Below are 17095 nucleotides of genomic sequence, written 5' to 3'. Positions count from 1 at the left end.
TAATATGCCAATGTATTGTTACAGTTACCATCTCTAACAATTGAAAAAAAGAAGAAAAGATTATCAGATATCAGTTTGTAAGATGAACTAATTCCAATACATTGGGAACATTCCAATAAACCTATATATTGGTATTGGTTCAGTATCAGTTACATTTCTGAAATATAACAAGTTCAATCTTGTGTAATCCTATCTCTGTATGTTCCAGAAAATATATTTTCAATTATGCATAAATTAATTATACAAGTTATTAAATATTGTCAACACTTTTTGAATAAGAAAATTACATAAAAATTGTTGTAAACATTTTCTTATATCATAGTTATCAACTGTGATGATGACAATCAAAGTTTATTAATGTTTCAGAACTGAATTTTGTATGCTAAAAATTTCCTTAGTTACCAAAATTCCTAAAGTTTCCCAAATTTTTGATACAAACAGCATATAAAATATAGCAATCTAAATATATTCATTCTTCTTTAGAATTATATTATATATACATAATGCAGATTTAAGGTTACCTGTAGCAGATAAACTATAATGCCCCTTGGTATGTCCAATTTTTCTAATGATCACATCTGCCTCTTGAATTATTACTTCACACGATATTAAGTAAGTATCTTTTGTAGCTACAACAATGTAATGTGAGTCAGTCTGCTGCAAAATAATAATAATAATACAATTTAATATTTAAGCCAATTATCACAATTTATTATATCTTTAATAATCCACATACACTCACAAAAATATTTATTTTTAATAATATAAAATGATTGTTTAGTGAGATGACAACAGACTTTGCCATCATATTCACATAGAATCAATTCAAATCTATTTAAATTCTCATAATTTATCATGAGCAGTTTGGACTGTCACTCCATTCTCCATCCATGCTACAATATGTAACTAAACTGCAAGTTGGGCTCAATAGAATTAGACAAAAGAGGCTAATCACATAGTGCATAATACACTATTACCTCAATTCTACAAATCAAATCAAAGCATTAAATATGACAAGTTAAAAAGTAATATGAAACATATTGTAAAAAGTAAACTTGTAAAGTATTAAATCTGAGCCAAGTTTCTCTTGCACAACAATATTAAGTTGTTAATGATAACTGGAAATAGTCGACTCCCCTATAACACTGTTGATTTTTCCATTTTATATGAATTCCATGTTGTACAAGTCACTTAGATTTTACAAATACATGTGCCAGGCTGTGAATGGCTCATGCATTTGTAAAATCTAAGTGACTCGTACAACATGGAATTCATATAAAACGGAAAAATCAACAGTGTTATAGGGGGTCGACTGTATTGATCAAACTAACAACAACCTTTACAAGTGTAGTAATAAATTATTTGATTACATTGCATTTTAAGTCTTGTTAATAGATTTTCTTTGGGTGCTCCTTTGAATGAAAAGTAAAACAAATAAAATTAAACTACAAATTGGAACATTATCAATTTTAAATATTATTTATTTGGTTAGCATCTATATTTAAAGTATCAAAGAATTCTAATATTGAAAAACACATTAAAAAAATAAAATAAATAATCAGATTTCTGCCCTATCATACTTTTCATAAATGGTTGTCGAATACTGTAGATACAGTATTCAATTCCTCAGAATTAATGCAATTTCATTTTAAGGTAGACTTATATATTTCAAAAATTTCTGTTTCTCAAATCACCAATATTACAGATGGAACATATCAATTCCATCTCATTCCAAAGTACTTCAGATCACTTGCAATGAACGTTTTCAACCTGCTCGACGATCCATCATCAGGTTTTAAATTCGACGATGGCCTGTCGAACAGGTTGAAAACGTTCATTGAATAAATCTTTTCTCAGTGATTTAAGGTATGATTGTAATGATTATTTGTTAAATGATAAACTTCTTATTGGAAATCAATTTCTTCCTAGATGCTTTGTATAACTTCTGCAATTATGCATATGATAAATAATAATGACCATACAAACAATTTTGAATCAATTTAAATCTTTTATCCATTTTTAAAATCCAGCCATAGACAGATGGTATACAACCTGAAGATAAATACAATTCTTCATTAAACTTTAACTGATATGACATTAAAAACATGTACTTAATACAACTAATGCAGACCTTTTATTGTATGATCCAGTGACAACTACACACTAAAAGTTTTCACAATATCAGTCAGGTCAGAGTTGTATTTAAACAATGAAAAAAATCACACTGGAATTCTTTGGTGAAAATTCGGAAAGTAGAAAATATTTACATAATTACATAAATTGTATCAATTGTTTGTAATGTCATTATTATTTAAATATAAAAGTAATCCTTGGGACTATACAATATCTTTTCTTGTGTTTTCAATTTGGTTTCTTTAAACCACCAAATATAACAAATTCTAATTTAACGAATGCCGTTAATGAAAGCCATTAACGAATGATGTTCAAATAAGTTAAATTCGAACGGCATGCGCGACGTATAAGTACTGTTCGAACTCAAGAACAAACTTATTTGAACATCATTCCATAACAAATTCTCACTGCAGAAGAGAAATCTGTCATAACGTTTTCAACTGTACGTTAGCCCCACTAATGATGCTATATTACAATGGAAACAAATAAAACTGTTACAGTATTATGTTTTAAAATGTTAACTAATACTTATTCAAAAAATAGGCATTCATTCAAAGTTATAAAGTTACTTTTGAATCATTCTGGATATTAAGAATAAATATGCAATTAAAAAAATAATAATTACTTTCATTACTACTATTTGATTGACAGAAATTAAATCTTCATCTTTCCAAATAGCAACATTTTCTCCAAATTGTAGTTCTCCACCTTCGGCAGTTATCCAAACAGGAAGAAGCACAATACGGCCACTGTTTGCACCAAGAATTAAAAGTCCTAAAAATTAACAAAGAAGGAAAAAAAAAACATTAATGCAAAACATAGAAACTAAAAAGTAACTTATTTATTCAACTATACTATTGTAAGAAATTTCAAAAGTTCTTTATGTCGTGGTACAGTTTTTTTTTTCTTTCAGAGGAAATTATAATTAAAGAAGAGTTCATGTATGATTGTTGATATGAAACGCCAACAGGCCAGAAATATACATATTATTTCTATGGCAATAATTTTTCTTTGGTGATAATAAAAAAGTAATATTAAAATTTTAATAAAATCTAAATTTATGTTCTGATTGAAAAAAATTGAACACAGTGGAAAGTAAAATATAAATCTACAGATCTGGAAAGTATTTCAAAAAATAAATAAAAAATCTTATAATAGATAACATTTACTATCATATAGTGGTAAAAATATAGTAAAGTAAATTATATAATTTATAAACTATAAATTGAAATGGGGTCTCTTTAATCAGAACCTGATGCTCCAGCATTACTAGCAGCCATTAAATTCCCCACTATACAAAAAAACTACAAAATACCTGAATTGTGATGTGTCTGCTGCCAACAGAGGCTACTTATATAACCAAGTTTGCTGTCCCATTCTGCAGCCACTTCTATCCTGCAAATATATTTAAATGTATATAACAAACTAAAGGATTGTTTAAGTTTTTTGAAACATTATTATTAATATAGATTTGATGCAGAAAGGTCAGCAACTGAAGTCATGAGCCAGCTTTGTTTAGCATTTAGGAACTTGGAAAAAGCCCATGACAGTGCACCATGAAAGTTTTCTGGTGGGTACTAAATAGAAAGAAAATTCTGAATTACATTATCAAAAACATTCAGAACATGTATTGTGAGGCCAAGACCTCCCTGATGTAGCCCAAATTTGGCTGATTGCACAGACTTAGCACACCTTGTAAATTAAGTGATGAAACAAGAGTCAGAGATCGAGTTAAATAGAACACATATATTTTTGAATGATCTCTTACTCTGTTTCATCACTGCAAGATTAATGATAACTGGAATAGTATAATGATTAAATTGGAACAGTATAATTATAATGCATGCACTTTCCAACCTAATCATTCTATTCTCAGCTGGAAATGTTTTAATTAAAATAAAATTAAAGGGCTTGAAATAGGTCATCAACCAAAATTTCATGTGTTTGGAATAATTTATATTAATTCTTTCTCTCTACATTTTTTATATTTAATACCAACCATTAGAGGATTAAATACAAATGAATATATAAATCTAATTTGTAATAATAAATTTGAAATTTAAAGCTGCTCAATGTAATAAAATTCAATTGTTCTTTCTAAACATCTGGAAAAAGCTTGAGTGTAACAAACAGAAATGCTTAATTAATTAAATGAAATATTTTATTTTGAATTTGGATATCATTATGTGAAAATAATTTATGAAATATACTTATCTCTGACAAGTGTGAACACTAATACACTTATTTCTGGTATACAGTTAATATAAAATCAAGAAATTTGCTTGTCATATAAAACCACCAATTAAAATGTAATATAAATTAAGACACATCAAAATAATTCAATAGGAGTAAAAAGAAACTCTTTTTGGCATTAAAGGAGATTAAATAAAGAAAATATTAAATTTAAAAACAGATATATTTACAAGTATTTTCAAAGATAATACATAACCATATTCAGGTAAAAACATAGAAAGGAATAGAGCAAGTATAGTTTTTACCATTGTGGTATTACTAATTTATCTGCTATAATTATTCTATTGCAGACTCAATATTTTATTGTAAAGAATTCTGAGGTCAGATTTACATATATTATACGCATGGTGATAAAAAAGTCATGCACATATTTGTTAGAAATCAATTTTATTTTGTGAGATTAATATATGAAAATACAGAAAGTAACAGAAACATAATTTATAATCTGATTTTTATGAAAAGCAAAATCAAATCATATTATTATAACATATGTTCAAAACAGCCTTGTTCACAAGTGCAGGCATAAGCTCTTTTTTACCATTTTTATGCCATCTTGTGAAGCACCTGACAATTGATGCTGGCAATTGCTATTACAATGTTCCTCTTTTGTTCATTGTGTGCAAGTTATTTTTTATGCACAACTCACTTTGAAATACTCTCAGGGGAAAACTTTGGGGTAACAATCCTTTATAAATAACACCAAGAATTCTCACAAGAACTGGTGATATTTCTGATGACATTTGTCTGCAACGTGTGCGTAAGAACAACTGGTAAAATAATACTCAACAATGAATATTCATTGTTGCTGGGAAAAACATTTCATTTTCTCAATAAACAAAGATACATTGCAGCAACTTTTATGACTTTCACTGAATTTCTCTTAATAGTCAGAAGTTACCACAGTGTCATCTTGTGGTGAGAGACAATAAAAATAACTTGACACAATTTACACAAACTAATATTTTGATGTGTGCAACTTTTTGATCACACTGCAGATATTAACATAATACAAGCCTACATCTCTGTTATTCCATTTAGTCTTCTGGTTACTTTAAGTACAGAGTTTGATGTTGACCCTATGATAATGGATAGGTGGGGCACAAGACTATTGCAAAGGGAACGTGCAGCTTTCACCAAATTAAAATAATTTTTTAATACAAACAAACAAAAAAAAAAGTCAAATCAATGTTGAAAAACTGAATCAGCAGAATCATTATGTCTAATTCACACCCTTGTCTGAACAACTTGGATACAAATGCTAAAAATCTATCCACACTCTTGCCAAAATGTCTTGACAAGAGTTGAGCCCCAGTGACTTTATTAAATACACAATATAGTTTATTTAATAAAGGATATTGTTTTGTAAGCCGTTAAATAAATTATAAGGACAGTATTTATGAAATTAGATTGTTACAAAACAATTTTTTCTGATAAAAAGGGGGCGGTGGTACAGAAAGTTTGGAAACCACTGGGTTTCCAAACTTGAAAAATAAAATGTTATTTGTTATCTGTGGAAAAGTATCAATTTATGCATTTTGTTCTTTTCAACAGTATTCATCAGTTGTTGTACTTCTTAAGTTGTTAAGTTAACAAATATTGGACTTATCATACAGGAAAAGATTTTAAAAGAGTAAAATTAATCACTCTAAATTATTTTTTTGTTTTTGGATGCATTTCCTCTCTTCAGCAATTAACAGAGGAGTTCAGAACTAAAATGCTTCCAAAAAAACAATTCAAAGTGATTAATTTACTCTTCTAAAACCTTTTCCTGTATGATAAGTCCAATATTTGTTAACTTGAAAAATTTAACAAGTTACAACAATTCAATAAAAGGATAAGAAGCTCTGAACACAGAATCCAACAGGAGTCTATTTTGGATAATCCACAGTTTAATTGCTATACTGATCATATATTTACAAAAATAAAATCTTCTGTTATTTAATATGCATATGATATTAAAATTATAAACAATAAATCTAATAGTATTACAGGAAAATGTAAATGCTCTACTACATATATTTAAAAAAAAATTAATTTATTTTCTAACACATAATATTAAATAATGAAACCTGATTAACTTAAAAATGCTTAACCAAATGATTAAATAAGCTACTGAGAAATGATTTCCTAAATCGTTAATCTGTTCAGTCCTAAATATTTAGTAAGGATATTTTTAATTGTGATACTGTGCTTCTAGTATTGATCAGTTTATTATTTTTTTTATCACAAAAATCACCCTTTACAATTATTATATTTTTAAAATTTTGCTGTAAATGTTAAAATTTTTACATAGAATTGGACTAAATTTAATTTTAAAAAAACTATTAGTCAAAAATACATTTATTTATGCCAGCTAGTCAGAGAAATCCATCAGCCATCAACAAAACAAAACGTTTGGAAAAAAGCAGGTTTAAATGGCAGTTACAGTATCTAGGTTACACATGCTGTTGGAAGCCGTCACCCCCGCCATCAAGTGACACAAAGTTTATTTTTAATCATACATGATTCCTTTTCTTTATAGAAAGTTTCTAATTAGTTTTTTTTTATATATGAATGTTAATTATTTTATTTAATGAAAAATTAAAATTCTAGAGAGTTTATGAAAATACTGTATCAAAATCCCATTCCAATTAGCCAGTTTGACTTAACATGTAAATCCTTATACTGGACAATTGAGGAAAGAAAACGTGACTTCAAGTTAACCACGTTCCATTCTAAACTTAAGACAAAGGTTCTATGTTTTTCTTCATTGAGATCTCCCAATTCAGTTCCATATCCATTGATATCAAATGTATTAATTTTATAAATGATCCTGGTTTGATTTTCGACAGTTAATTTCCTTTTAATCTACACATTAATAAATTACTAAAGAACTTGGCAATGAGGTGTGGCATGATGCTTTAACAGCTATTATGAGGATCGAACATGGAATAGAACCTATTGCATGTTCAATTCTGATTATGGCTGCTTAGATAGCCAAAAACGTTATGGGACATGTTAGAAACTCTTTTAAATTTAATTTATTCCAGTTAAGAAATTTATTATTAAAATTGGATAAACACCATACTAAGTGTATGGTTTTGTGGACTTTTTCTTTGGTTCTTATGATGTTTTATTTATAAGTTTATTGTTTTACCATTTTTTTACTTTTATAAATATATTGTTCATTCTGCTGTAAGATATTTTTTTTATGATGGTTTTTGTTTGTCACATAACCTTCAGTCTTTTGTATTCTTATATAGTTTATTGTTGTTATTACTTTTTCCCTGTGCTTGTAATTTTAATATGGATATATTTTTGAGGAGGCATCTTTTATTGTCATCAAAATGTAAGTATTAAATACAGAATAAATAAAATAAAGTGTTCATGCAAAAATGAAAAAATTTACTTACATTTCGACACTTACTACTTTCCAAAATATTATATGACCGCTTTTCATCGCAACAATCAAAAAGCAAAATGTTATATTTTCGTCACTGGTAGAAGCGGCAATGGAACTAAATTTCTGAGTCCACGTCATGGCTGAAATTAATTTTGCATGTTAGAACTTATATATTCAGTTATTTGCATTATAAATAAGTGATTTAAAACAAATAAGTATACTGTGTTTTTATAAGTGGTCATATTATATAAAAATAAAATTGTTCAGTCAAGTGTATAAAAAAAGTTTTCATGACTAATATATATTAGTAATTAGTACATGATTTTAACCTCATCATTTATAACATACTTCCATGCTGTGGATAAGCAAGAGGCTTCTTATGGTTAATACATGAATCCTTAATACTATGTTTGTTTATACTAGAGTGAAGGGTATTTCATACACTCCTGAGACTGTGGTAGGATTGACTAAGTCTTTTTCATTACACAATCAGCTGTAAAATGTATTATTGCATTTATACACTAGTTACTTGTTCCGTAATATACTAGCCTTTCTGAAGGTATTATCTAGCAACTTGTATGATAAAATAATGAGAGAACAACATGATAAATGCCAAAATGGAAATTTTAGAATGCAGCAAAAATACAATTGTGATCGAACCATAAATCTGAATAAATATATTCTAAAATCAATCTTTTACTGGAAGTGTTTCGTAATTAATCTAGTTTCATAATGGCATAATTGAAAAAGAACTAAATGATCACACCAGGATGATGGCAATAGCAATAGATGGAAATGATGCTTACCATTATGTTCCCCAAGCAGCTCATATATGTATGAGGGGCATCCAGAAAATAAAGAAGGTTTGATTGTGAGAAAAGGAAAAAACAGCAATGATAGGAAAAGAGTTTTATTAAGTAATTAGTACAAGACCTTTTCTACATAATCAGCATTATGGCTAAAACAGCTGTCGTAATGCAACACTAGTTTTTAAATTCCTTTGTCATAGACTTCCACTGCCAGTTCTTTCAGCTAGTTAGTGGCAGCTTCTTTCACCTTGTCATCTGTTTCAAAATGTTCCAAATCCATCCAAAAACTCTTTCAGCTTGGAAAAGAAGTGAAAATCACTAGAAGTCAGGCAGAACTGTAATGTGGATGATCAAAAACATCCCAGCCAAATTTCCGAAGCATAGCTTGAGTGACTGAAGTAGAGTAAGGTTACACATTAAGCCTTGATTAAGCATTAAACACCATTTTCTCACACTTGCTTTGTTTATAATGTGATCACCATACACTTCCATGATTTGTTTATGAATTTCTATATGATTGTTTAGAAACCAAATAACACTTTGCACTTAATAGGATTTTGATTTTTGTACACATTTTAACCCTTTACAAAAAAGTAACAATAAGCTTATTATCAAAACTCTATACATGCTAAGCTAACATATCAGAGAAAAAATTGATCTTAAATCGATAGAGATAATTTACCCGCTCAGAGTGGTACACACAAACATTCTTTATTTTCTGGATGCCCCTCATATATCTTATAGTAAATCAGATTTAAGAATGTTCATTGTTATAAAAATTTTAAATCAATTAAACGACATACTTATAGCAGCAAGTTTATATGTCCTTTCTTTCATCTGTTGGAACATGAACGATATGTCTCTCGTCTCTGCATTTTCTTCTTGTTTATCTTTCTCCCAAATTTCTTTATGTTGATTATAAAATTTTGTTGACAAATCTATCAAACATGTCCATTTATTTCCGACTTCTCTATACAATATTAACCGGTGGTCCATGGTTAAAACTGCTAAAATACAACTAAAAAATTGTTTTAGAAAAGCATTTTAGTTACTTCATAGATTAATTACATTAAACTAAGATAAACTTTAATCCGTACTCAAATTCTTCGCATATTTTATATCAAACACACGTTCAATGTAATAAACAAAATCTCTCGGTAATAAGGTGTGTTTGATATACAATTAAACTAAGATAACTTACTTCATACAATAAAAAAAATCTAAATATCATATAACTTTTAATCTTAGTAAAACGCTGTGTTAAGAATAGGTTTAAAAGGTTTTTATTATATTAAAATATACTGCTGGAAATCAAAAGGTGTGTTTTCTTTATAAGGTGCACTTTATCCAAGTTACAAGTAGATAAATGTGAAATTACGCAAACAAACAAATGGACAAATAAGAAAAAAAGTTAAAAATTTGAGCTTTATTCACTTCATTTTGGGTAGAGGAGAAAATTTAGGGTTTCACTTAGGCAAATAATCCACAATCTTTTCAATGTTGGTTAAATGGATAAAGAAGGAATTTTGTTTTTTAAATAAACTAGAATTTATTCTCTCTCTTTTGCATTAAAAAACAAGATAAACAATAATAAATGTTGTCAGTAATTTTACCAAAATATTCCCATATTTAGTTAATAAACTCATAGCTATAAAACTAAAATACACAGACTTAGCTTAAAAACAACAATAAGTACTTTGATTTACAGAATACCGATAAGTACATTGATTTTAATTGGCATATACCGGAATTTAATGATAGAAACAAATACAAAAAAAAGTTCTGATAATGCTTTTAATCATTTTGCATTATTTAGAGACATCTTTATTCATTACTTACCAGCCTTCGTCGATAATGCCGACGGGCGACCAACGGGCAGTCTTGAAGGTGAGAAAGAGAGACGCATTGGCAGTCAAGGGGCTAAGTGTGTGATCCAGCATCATCGAATGTTCATCCTCTACAAAAAAAAAAATAAGAAAATTGCCAATTCATTTTATTTTTTAGAATTATTTAAAAAAAAAACTACCCATGGATAATTTTGAATGCAGCGATGCTCTGTCGACTTTAACATCAAAGTTCAATGTCTCCTGAAAAATGGAAATTCCCTGCTGGTGAAATGCCAAGGGGCAGTCGGATTCAAATGGTACATGATTTGCACTCTGCAACAGAAACAAAATTTTATATTTATTTATTCATTACAGGGTGAGGTTCTTGAAGGTTTGTCGAATGCCACGAATGACAATTTAACATAAAACTGTATGTTAGCAATAATGAAAATAAAAAAATCATTTGCTATTAAGCAAAATAATTAAATTTTGCATTGCATTAAAATATAACATGCACTAACATTAGCTAATTAAGTTATAATTTTACAATTGACGAGGAAACACTAACAAATAACTAGCATCGACCACGTATCAAAGTAAATAATTCCCGGAAGGACTCATTTCCTGATTCTGACAAGCACGGAATCAGGAATGCATTCGAGGAGACAATGCGTAATAAGGTTTCTGAAATAGATCATATTCCAATAGAATTTTATAATTTTATTCCCAATTTGTCACATTAATTAGTCAAACAAAGATCTCCGAACGATCAATGTACAGATAAAATATCTTCTATTTTTAAAAAGGGATCACGTAATTTTCCACAAAATTATTATTGTATTTCGAATTCAGTCGTTTGTAAAGATTTTTTGACTTCAAACAACACATTAGACTCTCCACTAATGTTCAAAAAATGGGAAGCATGGCAAAGTCCACGCCTTCTCCACGAATCCACATCCGGCTCTAGACAGGTTCTTCGAACAGAGATCTTTTACGGCACACATCACAGAACGGATCAAGCTATAAATTTGTCGATCATTTAACGTCTCGACATAGTTTTTCTTCCACCCGCATCAAACCGAGAAAGGAAGACAAAATCTTTTAATACAAAGAAAGGCATCCGTCAGGATTTTTAACTTTTACCCGAACAAATAGATCGGACGAGTCGACAATTCTGTAACCCGCAGATTTAACAGCGAGGGAGTCAAAGCCAAAATCTCAACACGGGTCTCCAATCGTGGCAAACCCACAAAGACTAACAAACGTTTCGGAGACGGCCGTCGACGGTACGGATCCGGAAACAACGAAACTGACAAATCGGTACCACGGATCTCGTTCGAAAGTCAATCGAAGCCACCCGGACCCGGCAAAGACGCGCATCCGTTCGAAAGGCAAGGCGGGCTGGCGTGGAAATCCAGGAGGAGACTTCCCGCATCCGAGTGTGGCAAAACTCGTATTGCAATGCACCGTTATTTTACCTCTCTGGACATACACCTGATGCCATTATTATTAAACGGATAAATTTCGACCAGACAACACGATTTAGCGATAAGTCTCCGGACTAAACGGCCCAGACGTGGAAAATATGAAGAAAAAGTTTTTAGATGGCGATGACCAAACACACGCGACCTTTCGACGGGTTTATTTACATTGAGTTATAGAGGGTGGACGACGTTACGAAGTAAGAGACCGGACATACCATGACGTAGACGCCTTTTTCCACGCATACCACTAATTTGTTGTCGTCGGACCAGTCGACACAACCGGGATGACAGACCGATCCGGTGAAGGAAGCGGAATGAAGCGTCCGACACTCCATCACGCCGGCTCTCCGACCGGAAGCGGAAATCGTCCCGCGAACTCCTCTCGACTCGTGCGCTCCCGGCGGGACGACGAAGAACTACGCCCCGATTTTTAAGATCATAGGTTTCCAACTTTTATTGGCCTACCGTCACCTTTTTGAAAAAAAAAATAAAATAAAAAATAAATTACATGTAAAATCTTCTTTAACGTCGTCGTTATTCTCACTTTCGTTATACAATTCGAACGATTCGTTTAGACCTATAAGAAAATGGCCGCTTCAAAATCCAAGTTAAAAATGTTGCTAGTCCGAAATATTTTTCATAGATTGTTTCGGTGTGGACAGTTATTCGTATTATTTTACTTTTTAATCCACAATTTAAACACTCGAATAGATTTAGAAACATCGATATCGCCGAACTATCGCTTTCCTTCGTGAATTAGTTTCGTTTGAAACGTCGCCAACGTCGAGCGTACGCATTGAGTGACATTTGTTCTTAAAGGAGTTGTCGTACAGTACCCATCGCTGCTATATTAACTAGGTAGCAGCCGGAATTCTACAGGCATAAGCAGAAGAATAGAGAGGTTGCGGCCGACGTTTTCAACGCATAAACGTGAACGTCGGACGTTTAGCGCCGCCATCCTGTAAGCCTAGAAGTTCGACAATGGCGTTTGGAACGTCGAGCATGATTCCACCGACGTTCCAAACGCCGTTGTCAAACTTCTAGGCTTACCGAAAACGTCTTTCGTACCATTGAACAGTTACCGTAAACAATATACTTTACCAATCTTCTGCCTGGCTAATTGCAGCGCAATTCGATATTGCATTTGCTATAGTTTTAAATTGCTGGATCTATTGAACTTACGACTACGGAATTTGCAAGAGAACAGTCCTTGTCAAGTGTGAATCCTGTAATAATATTCAAATGGAACGTTGTAGAACCAACACGAAGAAAACACCCGAACGTTCGTCACCCTTTTCGTCCGTTCCTTTCTAAAAGTGTTGGCTTTTCCGAAAATACGTAGAATCCATTAAATATTTACAATAAAAATATACTTTACCTTTTATCTACTTCAATTCCGTGTACAATTCAAGCTCCGAATGAGACGGTTTGGCCCTTATCAGAGCTAAAGAGCACACTCATAGCAGCAAAAAAGGCAAAGATACACATTAAAAACTGGCCTTTACATGCGAATATCTCGCGAAGAAATAATTCACAGGTTTCTCCTGTGAATTACTTGTTAAATAGTTTAACAAATAAATATTTGGATTATTAACTTAAAAAAATGAATACTATTACTTTATGGAGACTCGCAGTAAGTCATTTAGAAATAAATAAGTTTTTAGACAGATTATCCGATGGAAAAAAAAATCAATGATCATTTATTGTTAAAGTCTTCGGGTAAAATACAGATATTTCAATAAGAAACTAAAAAGACAAAATAAAAAGGAAGAAATTTTAATTAAAGTTTTTAAAAATCACAAAAAATGTCTTGTCTACATTAGAAAATTGATTAAAATATGAATTATAGCAATATGCAAACATACAAATCGCGATTAAAAGTTTACAGAGCGAGTAAAATCTCTCTTCTGAATACCAGAAGATGATCGATTAATTAATGAATCTTCTTCAACATCCTCTGTATAATATTATAAATATATAAAAGGGTGTTCTATTCTGTTACGTTGTGTCGAATAATTCACTACGTAAGTATCTACCCACTTTAAAATGACGGAAAAGATAACACTTTCGACGAATACCCAACAGGCGTCGAAACGTTTGGTCCAATTCCTTCGCTCCACATTGAATATTTTTATTCTAAAATACAGAAATTTAAATATATTACGTGAAAAATATATAATATTTGTTATTAACGGGCTAAACACTTACTTCAGACTTCTGATTACTTCCGAAATCCACAAAATTATCGTCGCTAACGTAATCAAGAGAAGAAATCTGAACGTTGCGAATGTATTTAGAGGTGCATAAATGTACTTCATTGTTAAAATCATGGAAATGGTGAAGAAGTTGAGAGACATGCCGATTAATAACTGAAAAATAACATTAATCTTCAATGTTCTAGGAAACCATGGACAATATAAAAAGGTGCTAATTAATAAATTCATATACTATAAGTGTAGTACAGTTTATACTTTTCAGTGTTAAAGTATAAGCAAATTAAGTTCATTACTTAACTGGTTTGATTCTTAACGTTAATGTATTTATGTAATATTTAAATTAATAGAAAAACATTCATTTTATCGTGATAATAGACTACTTACATTGTCTTCTAGAGAACATCCATTAAATAAGACAACGTACCACACATTTAACAGTGAAATGATAAGGTCACTCCAACCAAACATTGTTAAAATATTCTAAATGAACAAATTCGTAAAAGAAAACTTTGAATTTAACAAAGGAAACAGTAGCGAAACTCGCAGATAAATAGCGGAGTGACGGGCAAGGTATTATGCAAATTACTACCTATATAATTTCAGAAATTGTTTTATATACTTAATGAATAAATTATTTAATATTCGTTATTATTTTTGAGATTTTTAAAGATGAAAACATTTAATGCACATTACGATAAGAGGTGCGAATATGTATAGGTGTGCACGATCCTTTCTACAATGGCGAAGTTATCTTCGTGTTCATACCTGTTTAAGATTTCTTTCTATATTTTCTGAACCTTATACTCAAATTAACAAATTAGGTTTAACGGTGTATACCTTCGTGTACAGTAATGTTATGTCCGTGCATGTGTATGTGATCGAAGAACATCTTCGGCATGTCTATAAACAGAAAAAACAGTAAATTACGATACGAGAATAAGACGTGTTAAAAAATGAAACGAAAGAGTTCTTACAATCGGAAAATATCCACTTGTACGATAAATGGCCACTTCGTCCTCTTCGTGGTAGAGTTAGAGACTCTTCTACCTCCCAAATGTTCCTACAGACTTCTCCCTCCCAAATGTTCCCAGGTGGTTCTTCGTGATATGTTAGGTCTTGTCCCTCACAGCCCACCTTGTTGTGTGCGTAGTAAAATCCACAAAGGGAATGCTAGAAAGGTTCTAGTACCTAAAGGAAAAAGAGATAAAAAAAACAAATATATATATATATAGGAGACACCTCTGCATTAAGCATGTAAATTTATGTTAAAAGTCGCGATTTGCTTATTTTTTTAGTTAAAATTTCTTTATATTTAGATTAATTCCAAATACAATATAATCGTGGGATATGGACCTATGACGAAGGACGACTATAGTTGCTGTTTTAATCTTCAAGAACATCAAATAATATTCATTCTGACATCATTTAATACATTCGAAAAAAACAGATTTGCAAAGTTTTGCCCAACATTTGACATCAAGTTTGATCGATATCGGCGAATTTTGACAAAAAAATTTACGAAAACTCACAATAAGGTCAGTTAAAATTAGCGTAAATTCTATATAAGAATCATTTACAGTAGAGCCTCGATTATCCGAACTAATTGGGGACTGGGGTTGGTGGGATAATTGAAAGGGCGGATAATCGAAAAGTATGAAAAAATCCATTATTAGTGTAGTATATTATTATATCCCATGTAATTAGTATATTAGTATATCGCTATTAACCTACTTTGCGTTGAATTTTCATCGATGTTAAGCCTAACAAAAATTTTTAAAAATAATAATCATCGCTATTGTATCGTTAAAAATTAGAAAGTTAAGCTTCGTTTAAATACTGGCTCCCTTTTATGGTCGATCCAGTGTTGCCAGCTAAAACACGTAAAAATAATATTAAAGTAGCCAAGACATAGCCAAATATTGTAGCGCCACATCAATAGCGGACATTTGAAATTTGCCGACTAGGACGGTCGGTTAAACGAGGGGTCGGTTGATAGGGGGTCGGATAATCGAGGCTCTACTGTATATAATTTTTTCAAATGTTATTTTTATTATTTTCAACACCAAAGAGAAATCATTGCATAAATTAAAGCGAGAATAATTATCTAATTCCAGTCATAAAGTTTATTAGCTGAGATGTTACCATTGACACCATGATTAAATTTCTTTAATTGAATAAATTAATTTCAAAATTTTTTGGTGATTTATTTTGCTAATAAACATAAAACATAAATACAGAACTTGAAAAGATATTAATTTTTTTATTTCGTATGAGATAAGTTTGACTTCGTCACTAGAGGGCAGAATACAAAAAAAAAGCTAAATTTCGTGTCAGATACAGGAATCTATCGATCGCCGAAAAACAAGTAAAGTTAGCGCTTGACAAGAAAGTATGCAGCGCCATCTCCCATCGCTAGCAATAACTAAATTCGATTAATAAAAAAATCGGATACGAGAAAATAAGAAGCACCGTCGATCCATACGTTCCAGAAAATTTAATAAATTAATTTTCAAGTCGAAAACGGAAGGGGAGATAGAAAAAAGTGGAAGCTAGGTACTTATAGAAGTTTCCAAGCGATACTGCCGGCCGGGAGCAATGGCGTGTTCCTGTAATCCAGCCACTTTGGAGGCCAGAACTAGAGAACGGCTTGAGGACGGGTGAAGACCTTCACGTTTACCTATGTCGAGCGGATGTCCGCGACTATGAACGACGTCGATATGGTGGCCCTGGGGGAGCCCAGGTTAACCAGGTTGTCTAAGGAGGAGCGAACTGGCCCAGGGCGGAAACGCAGCAGGCAAAAGCTCCCGCGTCGTGCAGTAGTGGGACAGCATCTGTGAATAGGGGGCGTGTCGGTACCATTCCAATACAGTTGGACCTAGTTCTGCTCTCTTTTTTTTTCTTGTCTTCGTCTTCATTTTTTTCCATATACTGTATATAATAAATTAATTTAAGTCTTCCATTTAATTTAACTCTTCTTTGTCTCGACAGATGG

The 17095-nt window shown here is 31.2% G+C and overlaps 2 protein-coding genes across 2 annotated transcripts in view; both read right to left on the bottom strand.

The window, feature by feature from the left end:
* LOC111614809 (general transcription factor 3C polypeptide 4-like) overlaps positions 1–12275 on the bottom strand; it is a gene marked incomplete at its 3' end in the record, with an annotated part of 17569 nt that extends 5294 nt beyond the window's left edge. The window contains exons 1-8 of the mRNA XM_023356174.1: positions 12103–12275; positions 10604–10736; positions 10417–10534; positions 9381–9595; positions 7779–7908; positions 3449–3528; positions 2759–2907; positions 522–657 (exon numbers count right to left, since the gene is read on the bottom strand). Coding sequence (XP_023211942.1) covers positions 522–657; positions 2759–2907; positions 3449–3528; positions 7779–7908; positions 9381–9595; positions 10417–10534; positions 10604–10736; positions 12103–12222 — 1081 coding nt within the window. The remainder of the gene's footprint in view (positions 1–521; positions 658–2758; positions 2908–3448; positions 3529–7778; positions 7909–9380; positions 9596–10416; positions 10535–10603; positions 10737–12102) is intronic.
* A 1334-nt stretch (positions 12276–13609) lies between these two features.
* On the bottom strand, positions 13610–14687 carry LOC111614808. Its single transcript, XM_023356173.1, has 3 exons — positions 14488–14687; positions 14096–14256; positions 13610–14023 (listed from the first exon to the last, which is right to left on the bottom strand). Exons 1-3 carry the CDS (start codon positions 14504–14506, stop codon positions 13886–13888), a joined length of 318 nt encoding a protein of 105 aa, XP_023211941.1. The 5' UTR covers positions 14507–14687; the 3' UTR covers positions 13610–13885.
* Positions 14688–17095: the final 2408 nt, after the last annotated feature.

This window comes from Centruroides sculpturatus, unplaced genomic scaffold, assembly GCF_000671375.1.
Source record: "Centruroides sculpturatus isolate CEXI.00-Female unplaced genomic scaffold, Cexi_2.0 scaffold2121, whole genome shotgun sequence".
Lineage (NCBI taxonomy): Eukaryota > Metazoa > Arthropoda > Arachnida > Scorpiones > Buthidae > Centruroides > Centruroides sculpturatus.
This window is presented reverse-complemented; position numbering and strand designations above follow the sequence as displayed.